General features: G+C 41.0%; 1 protein-coding gene across 2 annotated transcripts; it reads left to right on the forward strand.

The window, feature by feature from the left end:
- Positions 1-1,125: 1,125 nt before the first annotated feature.
- Positions 1,126-13,387, forward strand: PJVK (pejvakin). 2 transcript variants are annotated; one of them, XM_039339372.1, is made up of 6 exons: positions 1,126-1,345; positions 8,218-8,413; positions 8,582-8,723; positions 9,829-9,946; positions 11,139-11,234; positions 12,690-13,387. In XM_039339372.1, the coding sequence occupies exons 1-6, from the start codon at positions 1,126-1,128 to the stop codon at positions 12,986-12,988; spliced, it is 1,071 nt and encodes a 356-aa protein (XP_039195306.1). In that variant the 3' UTR covers positions 12,989-13,387. The 2 variants fall into 2 exon arrangements, with proteins under 2 accessions (XP_039195306.1, XP_039195308.1); XM_039339374.1 differs by lacking the exon at positions 11,139-11,234 and having other exon boundaries at positions 1,135-1,345.
- Positions 13,388-13,419: the final 32 nt, after the last annotated feature.

Consider the following 13,419-nt stretch of genomic DNA (forward strand, 5'->3'; position numbering starts at 1 on the left):
GTGGCACACGTGCTATAGGTTCGCCACCACTGCTATAAGCTGAACAATTCAATTGAAAAATTGAAATCTTTTAGGAAGAAAAAAATAAAAACTAAAACTCTCATGTCTATAACCGTTTTCTTTTTATCTTTTTCTTTTGCTATTTTTCTTATTTTTCACATTATTTATAATTTAAATATATACATTTGTACTTATTTATCCATTTAAATAAATTTGCTCTCACTCTCATTGACTTTTTTTGCCCACCTATCGTCATTCTGTTTCTTTTTTTAGGTAAGCAGATATCTCTGAAACAATGACCCAATGGGTCATGGGTTTCTAGTTTCAAAATAAACCAAAAACAACATACAACACAAAGAAAATTTTTAAATTAAAAAAGAAATTAGTATGTTTAATATTTGCATCTAAGAAATATAGATAAAAAATGCCTAAACAGAAAAATAGGTAAACAGATAAAGATATATAAATAGATAAGATTGTGTATAGTCAAGCTATACTTCATTATTTAAATGTTGAATGACAACATGGAAAAATAAAGTAAGTTATAATTTTGTTAGCTGGTCATTTTTTTGTGTCTCTTATATTTAAATCTGAAAGAAAGACTGACGAAAGGATGGGAAAACTTGAGTGGGGTACAGACAAAAAATGTCTGGAGTTCCATAAAAATTCTAGAAATTAGACAACTCAGTTGAACTGTGATATTTAGGGATCTCAAAACTATGCACGTTAACTGAAAATTCCTACCAAAATAAATTTGGGTTGAATTAGTTTCATAGCAGAAAAGAACACAGAGATTAGAGGGGGAAAATCCCATAGTATAGTAACATACATCATTTAAAAAATTAAATGCAGTTAAAAATAGCAGATTTTCTATGTTGTGTGAAAGTGTTGTAGAAGCTAGAATGGTACTACGGCAAGGTATTGTTCGAACCGTGTCCTATCAGTTTACTTTGCTAATTTATTATTAATTATTTTGACTCTACCTGGCCAATGAAAAGGAGAGTTAGATATAATCAACTTTAGGACAACGCAGAGTTTTTCCCCTGTATTTATCAACTTTTTAATATGGCTCTATGGTTTGGAAATTGCAAGAGTCTGACAAGAGTTTTATTATTTTAAATATGTATGTATAATATGTTTGCTGCTGCTACTAAAAGTTTTGTTAAGCAGGTTGGTGATGGAGGTCGATTAGTTCCTGTCCGTAGCCTCAGTGAAGCTGATAAATATCAACCTCTCGGTCTTGTTATCAAAAAGAAAAACTGCTTTCTTTCTAAAAGTTCAAAATTTATGTCAACCCCGTTCAGCCTAAAAGACATTCTTCAAGGAGAGAAAGAAATTTCTGCAGGTAAGTCCTGTAAAATCCTTCAAAGCTTATAAAACTATACATAATTTGCTCAACAATAACAATAACAAAATAGAAAGCAAAGCAGCATGGGGGGGGAGGCAAAGCTATTGTTAAGGGAAAAAAGAATTCAAATAGCTTGATATTAAGAATTTATTTTAAAAAGTGCTAGTGCATTCATTACAGGATTGGAAAGCTGAGGAAAACATGTTAACAATTTGCTTTTTGTTATTAAAACATTTACTCATTTTATTTCTGTGACCTGTTCTCTGTAATAGGATAAATATGTAATACCTGATTGCAATGTGAACTTTAGTATATTTGTGTAGACATAAGCCTAACTGAATTTGATAGGATTTACTCTGTAACAGATATCCTTAATACTGCACCATTAATATTTAATTATACAAGTTCATGCGTTTTATTAGAACTCCAATGAAATGTGACATTTCTTTTCTTACACAACTTAATTCAGCCATATTACAGTGCTGTTTCCCTGTTCTTCCTTTTATGTTAGCTGTTTAGCTTTTCAAAGTTTTAATTTGGTCTTAAAGTAAATGATAGGAAAATGCTTTTAGTTTGCCAGAAATATATTTTTCATATCTTCATAAAGAAGGAAACTATTAGAAGAGAGCACACTTCACGGTCTCCTGCAGCGACATCCTGCTGATAACATTTATTATAGAAGCAGAAGGTCCTGTAAAGCTATTCAGAGCACAGCTATATGAAGAAAGCACAGAGTCGCAGAATGCACAATGTTAAAGGGCCATATCTTCTCAAAGGCTCAGGATGGCTACTTCAAGTCCTCTCATAATTGTTCCAACAGAAGCATCAGCAGTGCATGTATTCGCATGATCAGACATCTGGCCTGTGATCTTTCAGGCACTGGATTTGGAAGGGGTTCACAAGGTATTTCTCTAGGTAGTTTAGCCCAAGCCTAAAATACACAGAAAATCTAAGGTTAACCACAGACCACACATAACTCACAATTTTGTAGAGTGTTTAATAATCCATAGGGCCCACCCAAAATTAATTACAGCTCAATGCCACTGCAATTAAAGCAAAAAGGAAGTGTATCTGAGCCGAGTCTGGATGGAATATAAAATCTTTTATGGCTGTACCTGTTGTGTCCTTCGCGAAATGGCAAGACACGAGAAACCGTTGTAGTTCTCAGGAAACTTCTTTATTCATGTGTTCAGCTTACAGTTAGAAGATGCCGACAACGCCCAAAACTCCTGGCCTCTTATGTAGGCCATCCCCGGGTAAATCTGCAACTTTTGGCGCGCCAGCACTTGCGCATGCACACAAGTACTGGCGACAGCCTGTCTGGTCCCGGGCAGCCTGCACCTGCTGGGACCGTTGCAATGCCCCGAGCCTGCTTGCACAGGCTCAGGACAAAACACCCCTTCCCTAAAACTATTCCTTATACCATAATAACACATAACTCATTTCTATAGTGTAGTGCCATGCTCCCCAATACCAGGTATTCCTGGTCTTCCATCAGCCTCAGTGCTCTACTTTTCTACTAGCTCTGTTTGGCCAAGAGGGTTACAAAATCCTCCAAATACTTAGGAGATTTCCTTGCTCTCTGTGACCTCCTAAGTTCAGGGTGCTTGCCAAGTACCCTCTGATTGAGGGGTGATGCGTGCCTGTCCCCCTTGTTTTGCCTTGGTGATTCCCAAAGACTGTGCTCCAATGCCTGGCCTGCTTGCTTGCCCACCGGGCTCGTCAGGCCAGGGCTTCTTTCACTATGTGACCTGGTTGTCCCGCCTAGCTGTAGGCTCTCTGGCCCTTCTAAGTGACTGTCACTGTTGGGCGTTTCTGTAGAACCTCCTAGGTCCGTCCAAGACCTGTCAGGAGGCTGTCTGTCCCCTGAATCCCGTTCTGTGCCCGGGCTTGTGTGGGTTTCAGTACTGTCCCAAAACTCAGTTGTCCCCTGAGTGGAGTCAGAGGTGTTGTAGTCGGGATTTGGTTCCTCGACCACCTCCCTGTGTGTTTGCCCCCTTCTAGGGACAGGGTTGAAGTCAGGCCAACTAGGAGGAGTATGTGCCAGCTCTCTTGCAGGGGATGGATTGTTGGGATGCTCCCGGGTATTCTCTCTGACTGGAGTACTGAGTTATGCGGGTGAGAAGTGATCATGCCCCCGGGGTGACTCCCTGGCTGGAGTAGGCATTGATGCCTGGGTTCTAGTTGGGCTCCATGACTTCCTGTTGGGAGCAATTGCGGAATCTCGGGATGGGCTGATTGTGGCTTCCCCATTGATAATGGGCATCATTCCATGCCCCTCCCTTTGCCCAAAGGACTCCCCCTCCCCCCCTGGAAAAGACCCAGGAGTCTCAGCAGGAAGGTCCCATCTAGGGCGAAGTTGGTCAATGTGCCGACGCAGGACACGACCGTTGTCCAGGGATACCTCGTAGGATAGAGGACCTGTGACCCTGGATATAGATGCGGGGACCCATGTATGACCAGGCCCGTAATTACGAGTCCAAACCGGGGCACCCACAAGTAGTTGCCTAGGTGCCCTGGGGTGTGAGACAGAAAGAGGCAGTCTGTCCGGATGCAACTGGTCAAGCTTGGTAGTCAGTTTGTGCCCCCAACGAAGTTCAGCTGGGCTTCTCCCTGTAGAAGTGGACGGTGTGGTGCGATAAGAAAGGAGGAAGTCAGCCAACCTGTGATGCCAGTCTCCATAGGTAAGTTTCTTCAAGGCGTCCTTGGTGATGCGCACCATGTGTTCAGCCATACCGTTGGTGGACGGGTGGAAGGGTGCAGAGGTGGCATGACGAATCATGTTAGCCTGCAAGAAAGCTTGGAATTCGGAGGAAGTGAATTGAGGGCCGTTGTCAGACACAATGACGTCTGGGAGCCCATGTGTGGCAAAAATCCCCCTCAGTACCTGAATAGTCTTTGCAGCGGTGGTGGATGAGACAGGTACAACCTCAAGCCATTTTGAATGGCTGTCAACGAGGACCAAGAAGAATTGACCCTGAAAGGGCCCAGCGTAGTCAATGTGCACCCTAGACCATGGAGATTGTGTTTCCTCCCATCTATGCACAGGAGCTTGGGGCATTTCAGGGCGCGAGCGTTGACAAAGGTGGCATGCATGCACCTTAGCTTCAATGTCTTTGTCTAGGCCAGGCCACCACAAGTGGCTGCACGCAAGAGCCTTCATTCGTACAATGCCAGGATGACCCTCGTGGAGGGAACCTAAGACCCTAGTCCTCATTGAGGTGGGAATGACAACTCTGCTTCCCCAAAGCAGACAACCCTGAGAGGTGGACAACTCGTTCCTTTTAGACCAGAAACTCTGAAACTCAGGACTAGGACAGTGCTCAGGCCATCCAGACAAAACCCAAGAAAGGACACGTGAAAGTGTGTGATCTGTGCCCGATTCAGCGGCTACATCCCTGGCATTCAGGGGAGACTCGGGCAAGGCTTGGATAGAGAGAATATTGATAGCTGGCGCAGGGTCAGCTTCTATTACCGGCAGGGGTAATCTACTGAGGCCATCAGCATGGCCCATTTCCTTCCCAGGCTTGTGAAGTAGGGAAAAATCATATGCAGACAAAAAGATAGACCACCTGAGCATCCTGGGGGAGATGATTTGGGGGGTTTGTTTATGTGTGGTAAACAGTCCCAGCAAAGGCTTATGGTCAGTGAAGACCGTGAAATGCCTGCCATATAAAAAATCATGGAATTTTTTAATTCCAGCAACAACAGCTAAGGCCTCCCTGTCTATTTGAGCATAGTTGTACTCAGCTGAAGACAATGTCCTGGAGTAATATGCAACAGGAACCTGAGTTCCATCAGACCTGAGGTGCACACAGGAAGGGACTCATTGAAGTGTGCAAGTGCACTGTTAGAAGTGAGCAAGGCCTTGACCTCATTGAAACTAGCCTCATGTGTTTGTGACCACTGCCACACTGCCTGTTTATCTAATAGCCTGTGAAGAGGCTCAGCTACACTAGCCTTATGTGGAAGAAAGGAATTGTAGAAATTCAGAAGGCCCAGGAAAGCCTGTAGTTCGGCCTTAGACTTTGGCCTAGGGGCTTGCATAATGGCTTTTAGTTTGGATTCAGCAGGGTGAATCCCAACAGCGTCAATTTTGAATCCCAGAAAATCAGTAGAAGGCACCCCAATTTTACATTTGTCCTTCTTAAGCTTGAGGCCCATTTTCCTGAACCTTAACAGGACAGCCCTTAGCCTTTCAGCTAGAATGTGTGTGGAGTCTCCTGCAATTAAGACATCATCAAAATAGGGGCAAACCCCTGGTATACCCCGTAGTGTGTTTTCCATTACGCTTTGGAAAATCCCAGGAGCGACATTTACTCCAAATTGAGCCTCTTTACCTTGAAAGCCCCTCTGTGGGTCACAATAGTCTGAGCTATAGCAGCATCATCATCAACAGGCAGCTGTTGATATGCTTGAGCTAGGTCAAGCTTTGCAAAAACACGCCCCCCCTTGAGGGAGGCCAGAATATGACTGACCACAGGAACAGGATAGGCATGTTGCTGCAATGCCTTATTCAGAGTGCATTTGTAATCAGCACAGATGCGAATGTCCCCATTTGCCTTGAGAGGCATGACAATGGGGGTCTCCCAGGGACTGGAGTCAACAGGTTCCAGAATTCCTTGTTGGATCAGTTTATCCAACTCAGTGTCAATTTTACTCTTTAAAGCAAAAGGGACCTTCTTGCTTTAATTCTAATGGGAGTGACAGTGGGGTCTAGCTTTAAGGACACAGGGGGTCCTTTGAATGTGCCTAGCTGGAGGCTGAAAACATCTGCAAATTCTTTGCAGACTTCCTGTAGGTCGAGTGTTTGTAGGCTGTTGAGCCCTGTGACGTGTATTCCCAAGGCCTCAAACCAATCGAGTCCTATGAGACTCGTTCGTTCACCCCCTACTACTAATAGGTCTAGTGGACCTTCAAAATCCTTATACTGTACGTTAAGGGTGGCCTCCCCCTTAACACACACTCTGGAGTTTTGAAAGTCTGTTAACACAATGTCAGCTTGGCCTGAGTTCCACTACCGGAACAAATCTTCCTAAACGTTTGCATGGAAATGATTGAAAGGGCAGACCCCGTATCCAGTTCCATAGCTAATGGAACCCCTTGTAGCTTCACCTTAAGTGACAGCTTTTTCTTAATTGGCTTGTGTGTGCCTGTCCTATAGATGCTTCTTCGCGAAGTGCAAAACCCCACCCTATTCTGGCTGGGGACCCTGGTACCTTTCAGGCGCAATTCTTCCTGAGGTTGTACCTTCTGACAGCCCAGGCACACAGCTGCAATGTGTCCTTGTTTCCCGCACACCCTGCAGATAGCGGAGCGGAACTTGCAGTCGGTTCTCCTGTGGCGACCTCCACAGCTGATGCACTTGGGGAGAGCTGAAGAGCTTCCTTTTTGTTTCCCTTCCTTTGTGGGGTGAAGACGGTCGACTTCCTCATCCGGATCCTCCTCAGAGTTTCTTTGGACTTCTTCCTGGTGCACGGATGCAGCATCTGGACTGTTCCTGATCGGCCGCATGTTCTTGATGGCGCCGCCCGCTGCTTCTTCTGCGGTGACCTCTCTCAAGGCATCTTGGAAAGACAAGTCCTCCTTAGCAAAAAGTCTCTGTTGTAGCTCACAATGCCTGAGCCCGCATACGAATCTGTCCCTCAGTCATTCTTCGAGGTCCTTGAACTCGCAATGTTTGGCGGCTTTCCTTAATGCGGCAATGTACTCCTTGGCCGATTCTCTGGGTCGTTGATCCCTCTGCTCGAAGGTGTGGCGCCACGCGATGACGGACATCTTAGGCTGGAAGTGCTCCTTCAGTAGCTTTTTTAGATCTGCGTAACTGACAGAGTCTAAAGGAACAGGTGCTGCAAGGTTCTCAGCGATTTCGAATGCGTCTTGACCTCAAACGCACAGCAGGGTGGCAGCCTTCAAACTTTCTTCCCTCACTTGGTTCACTTTGAGGTAGTTTTCCACCCTGTCTGCGTAGGACTCCCACCTCTCTGGATGTGAGACGTCGAATTCCGAAAGCCTTCCAATCTTTGCCATTTTTGTATCAGGAAGGGTCTATCAGTCAGCCTACCCCCGAATGCATGCTGGATTGGCGGGTAGCTGCCGTGTCAACGCCGTTCCTGCCGCTCAGGACTCACTCGGGTAAGCTTACATCTTTTTGTTGATGTAAGGCAATCCCACCTTCGTCGCCAGTGTTGCGTCCTTCCCAAAATGGCAAGACACGAGAAACAGTTGTAGTTCTCAGGAAACTTCTTTATTCATGTGTTCAGCTTACAGTTAGAAAACGCCGACAACGCCCAAAACTCCTGGCCTCTTATATAGGCCATCCCCGGGTAAATCTGCAACTTTTGGCGCGCCAGCACTTGTACATGCGCACAAGTACTGGCGACAGCCTGTCTGGTCCCGGGCAGCCTGCACCTGCCGGGACCGTTGCAATGCCCCGAGCCTGCTTGCACAGGTTCAGGACATAACAGTACCTATTCTGTGATTTATGTACAAACGTTTTAACTTACCACATCATGAAATCTTTTTTGATTCTATAGAGAAGGAATGTTGTTACTTGCAGTTTGGGCTGATAACAATGAAAAACATAATATTTTGCACCATTGCAAATCATATGCTCTGAAAAAGGAATGAGATAAATATATTGATACCTTCAGTGTGTGTGTGTTTGTGTGTTTGTGTTTGTGTATGTGTGTGACATTTTCTCTACCTCAGAAAAAGAAAAAAATAAGAAAACCCTTTCTATGATAATATAATCTGGAGTTCATCTGAAGATTCCAAGATTGGTTTTATATGTTCACTAAGTCTGTCATCTCTTAATATAGATGAATATGATGTTTTTAAAGACCCTGATAAACCATCTTTTTCCTTAGGTATTTCATCCTATCAATTACTAAATTATGAAGACAAATCTGATGTAGCCCTTAATGGCAAGCAAGGAAATCACATCATGAACTTTTCTGGACTCAGTATTGCTGGGTCAGATTCACTTGCAGTGAAGGCTTCTTTCGGTATTGTAACTAAGCATGAGGTTGAGGTGCCAACATTGCTCAGAGAACTAACTAGTAGGTTGGTATATATATATTTTTATTGCCTTGCTGATTTTTGCTTACTTTATATCTACACCCTATGCATGAGTTTTGAGAACTGCGAATATTACCCAAATCCAATGTGAGACTTCAGATATCATGAGAGGAATAATGCAAGACTCTGAGAGCTATTTCTTTGTTATTTTAGAAAAGTGGATTTTGAGCACTGCCTTGTTCGTCAGTCACGAAAAAGTAGAAGAACGGTTCTCTGTGTGGTAATGGAGAGTATTCGAACAACTCGACAGTGTTCTCTCTCTGTTCATGCTGGTATGAGAGGTGACACAATGAGAGTAAGTGAGCACACATATCAAAATCGCTTGTATTGAATACTTTATCTCTGGATTTAAATAGGCATCCATGAGGAGAATAAAAATAATCAAGATGGTGATCCCAGTCATGGGATTTAAGTCCCACCTGTTTTTAAAATATGTTGCACAGCAGGCAGGTGAAAAATGGGCAGAGCTTTGATCCCATGATTGGGCCTAGCATCTTCACTTTTTTTTTTACATCCCCCAAAGGCATCCCTGCTTTAAATATGCATTATTCCATACTGATTTATTACAAAGTAATCTTCTATACATTTTAATAATCATTTAAATAAGATTTACAGAAAAAAACCAGCCAAATTAACTCCAATTTAATTGCTCTTGTAGTAGAAATAAGGAATGCTGAAACTGCTTTTCACCCAAAAATGTATAGTTGATCTAGTCAGTCTATATCAGGGGTGGTGAATTGTGGCCCTTTTATGACTTGTGGACTTCAACTCCAAGAATTCCTGAGTCAGCTGTGATGGTTCAGGAATTCTGGGAGTTGAAGTCCACAAGTCATAAAGGGGCCATAGTTCCCCATTTCTGATCTATATACACAAAAAATGTCTTGCTTGCCTGTTAAGTTTCCACATAGGTCAAAGATCTGCAGACTCTGAAATCAGTGCAAATTTATCCAGTTAAATGTATCATTCCAATTCATTTATATGCTTTGAAGAAGGAGGTTTGATGCATGCATGACATTCCCTTGCCTTCAAGAACAGTCTTTGTCACTTCTCTTTCTGAACCATTCCTTAAGCAAGTGCTTCCTTGAGTTGTGCCAATGAATGTGCCACAAATTTGCAACTGAAATTGAACCCAGGGATTACTAAAGTTCAATCTGATCAGATTTATCTGATTTGTACTTCAGACATGTTAATCATGCTTTATTCATTGGATTATTTGTCATTTGTCCTTGTTCATTAGAATTCTTGGTGATGATGACAAGGATGATTCTATTTCCCTTGAAAAAGTTTTACTGGAAAATATACTTTACTTTCTAGAACTTACATTGTAATATATTATTCAGATACTATCATTTTTAGAGAATGCAGTATTAATGCAGTATGCATGTTTCTTTTCTAATTAGTTTCATATTATTGATGAACATAATTACAAAGGATGTGACAAAGCAATTGTCTTTCCTGCACATACAACAATTGCATTTAGCATATTTGAACTTTATATTCGCCTGGATGGTGATTTTGGTAAGTAATATTTGGCCTGCAGTCTTGACTGATGGTATGATTCAGGTTATTCTTTTTCAGAGCCTAAACCTGAATACACCCATGCTTCATCTCACAATGTAAATGTAAGACACACTGATAATCTTATTTTGCATGGTTCCATAACTACAATATGACATGCCAAAGCATTTATCAATACTTTCAGTTTAGTAGGAGGCAATTAGGTTTCTCATTTTTATGAAATAATGAAGTGACTTTTATAAAAAATGTCTACATAGGTGAGGGAAAGTTAACCCTTCTCTGCCTTCTCTTCATCTTATCATAGCTTGTTCCTCCTCTCCTGTATATTTTTTTAGCTAAACTGGAGTTTGGCATAGCAAGAAAGCTGCTTGGGAAACAGCAGTAAAGAATGAATTGCAAAATAGAGGAGAGCTAGTAACATTGTGTTTTGTTCTAAAAAATGCAAGCTTCATTTTATTAGAAGCATAATAGAGACTGTAATAATGTCCAATAATAAGACTTGTCTGGGCTAAACAGCTTACAGCCAGTTAAACTGATAAAAATAAAACAACATACTAATTAAGGTGATTAGCCTAAAAGAAGTGCTGTTGTCCTGAATAGTTTGAGTCCAGGTTGAGCAACACATTCATGTAATATTCATTTGAAAACTCCATGTTTGCTGCTTATCTGTTGCAGCCCAGTTCAATAGTTATTTAACGGTTATTAACTAATGGGGTATTAAGTAGTGCTCTGATGCAATATATCAGATTGATGGTTGCACTAACTGAATCTGTAGTCTGGCTGAAAAACATCACAGTCTCCAGTTATTGAAGTCCACAAATCTTCAAGCTGCCAAAGTTGAGAAACACGGGTTTAGAATGAAAAAATCAAAAGGGGCCAAAAGAGAAAATGGGGTACACAATCGTATCTGCACTGTATTCAAAGGTCTTTATTCATTATCATGTAGTTTTATCAACTTTATTTACATAAATCATCAGAAAACCATTTGGGGTATAACTGATCTAGCAAAAAAATTGGCTTCCAAGTCCAAATGTCCATTGCTGAATCAACCTTCCTACACTGTAGATATTGTATCATTTCCTAATAATTCAATACTATTACCTTGGTTGTAAAACAAATAAAATGTCATTATTCTGATTAATTTTTTGCTGCATTTGAGTAACACTATTTCAAATATTTTTCTCTCTCCCAGAATTTTGTGTTGCTCCAGAATCAAAAGGAGGATTTGAAAAAGAACCATCAAGATCATTTTCACTAACCAAATTAAGGAAAAATTTGTTTCATCGAAGTATGATATTTAATATTTATTTACATTTCTTAGTTTAATTTAAAGACATTATTATCATTATTATTATTATTTAATAACAGTGAGATAGGTTTTTAAAATCAGAATAAGACTGTTATGGGACCAATTAAAATTGATTGTTTTCAAAATAAACATATTGCATATATTTTAATTAACATGATTGAATTTACTTCATATAAAATTGTAGATTAGGGAGACACCTTTCAATGTTCAGCAATAAAATGTTATAGCTATATTATGGTATTTAAAATCTAACATACTATAATCCAGATATTCCCAAATTCCTGCAATCAGTTCTCTGATCTAGATTAAGAGAATATAATCACTGAAGAAATTTTATATATACTTGATCCTATTGAGGAAGGAGGATAAAATGTATAAAATCCCCAATTAAAATATTACTCAGAGTGTTGTTAGCTGCTTTGAAGATGTGAAGGTTCGATATAACTCTGCTCTTAACATTTTCCATTCTGTAAAGGGGTGGCAAGTTTAATTTCTGTTACTGTGGAGGAATCAGAGTTTAACTTAAGTATTCATAGAACAGAATGAACCTTCCTTCAGACTATCCTGATACACAAATTCAAAGAATTTTTAGTTAACAAAATCATGGCTTTTTTTGTCATAGAACGCCCAGAATGGAGTTCCAGCACCTTTTTTGGATGGAACCTTGTAGGGTAGGCAAGGCGGGTTGTATGACATGTGTGAGTTCCGGCATTTTTTTTTTTTTTACAAAAAAAGCACTGACTAAAATTAATGTTTAAGTGACACATACCTAGGCATATTTTTGTTCCCATGCATATATTCATGAGATAGAAAAAAAGAAAGTAAAAATCACTGATTACGTTTGAATGAGATGTCATAATAGCATCCTATTAAGCAGCTAAAATTATTCTATTAATAGCGAGTGTGGAGTAATACTATGGCAGATTACATAATAAATGCAGTTTCTAAATGGAAGTGTATGTTGCGGCTATTTTACTGTGTAACCCATATAACAGTGATGGCGAACCTATGGCACGCGTGCCAGAGGTGGCACTTGGAGCCCTCTCTGTAGGTACGCATGCTGTTGCCCCAGCCTCCCCCTCACCAGCAGCTTGCCTGGAGGAGAGGCTCCCTCAGGCACAGCCCATGCACAGCAGAGCAGCCAAGCACATGGCAACTGGGCAGCAGGAGCAAGACTCCGCTCTCGCGCCCCATCATGTGCAGATGATGCTGCGGGGTGCAGGCAGAAGGCATGGCCACCATGGCGTTGCAAGGCTGCCTGGGTGATCTATGGTGAGTGGCCCTGTGGGTGGGAGGAGCAGGGGGGGCAGAGTAGGGGCGGGCCAGGGGGCAGGCCGGTTTTTGGGCACTCGGTCTAAAACGTTCGCCATCACTGCCATATAATGTGCCACTTGAATTTAAGACTCTTTCTTCTTTATGTCTGCTTTCTTACAGACAAAAGGGCGATGGATATCATTGTCCACTCGGATAATTATTTAGATGACCTTTTTGCAGATTATGAAAAAACAGCAAGCATGACTGACATTTCAACAAACTATTTTCAAGAAGGAGCCCATGTACGAGTGAATTTGCTTAATAACAACATTCCTAAAGGTCGTTGTTCTTTATGTGGTATGGGGAATTCCAGAAGGGAAACAGTTTATGGTTGCCTTGAATGTTCTTATAATGGACAAAAGTTTGTGCGACTTCATGCTGTGCCTTGTTTTGATCTCTGGCACAAAAGAATCAAGTAGATTTCTGATAAATGTTTAAGGGCTGGCTCCAAAGCTAATTGTACTTTGCTCCCTGTAAAACCAATGGAACTAGCTAACTCACAGCTATCTTTTCATCTTGATTTCAGTGGAATTTAAATGCAACTAACTTATTCTGGATCCAATTCTGAATCTGAACATTTGATTGTGCCATCAAGCTCTGTGAATTTTGACTGCAAACATGTAAAAGACAGAACCAAAAAGTTTTTTATTTGAATCTATGTTTTTAAAAGTTTTCTAGTTATAAAAATAAATATCAATTCAGAATAATTTATTAAGAGAATTTTGCTTTCCAAAATTTGTTTTCTGGGATTTCCTGTGATCTACATAAAGCAATATACGTACACTTTTGAGTTAAAATCTTAAAAATATTTTTTCTTAATCTAAAAATGTCATAGCAAATACATAGATTT

Source organism: Crotalus tigris, unplaced genomic scaffold, assembly GCF_016545835.1.
Source record: "Crotalus tigris isolate CLP2741 ecotype Arizona unplaced genomic scaffold, ASM1654583v1 scf7180000017733.2605024, whole genome shotgun sequence".
NCBI classification, from domain to species: domain Eukaryota; kingdom Metazoa; phylum Chordata; class Lepidosauria; order Squamata; family Viperidae; genus Crotalus; species Crotalus tigris.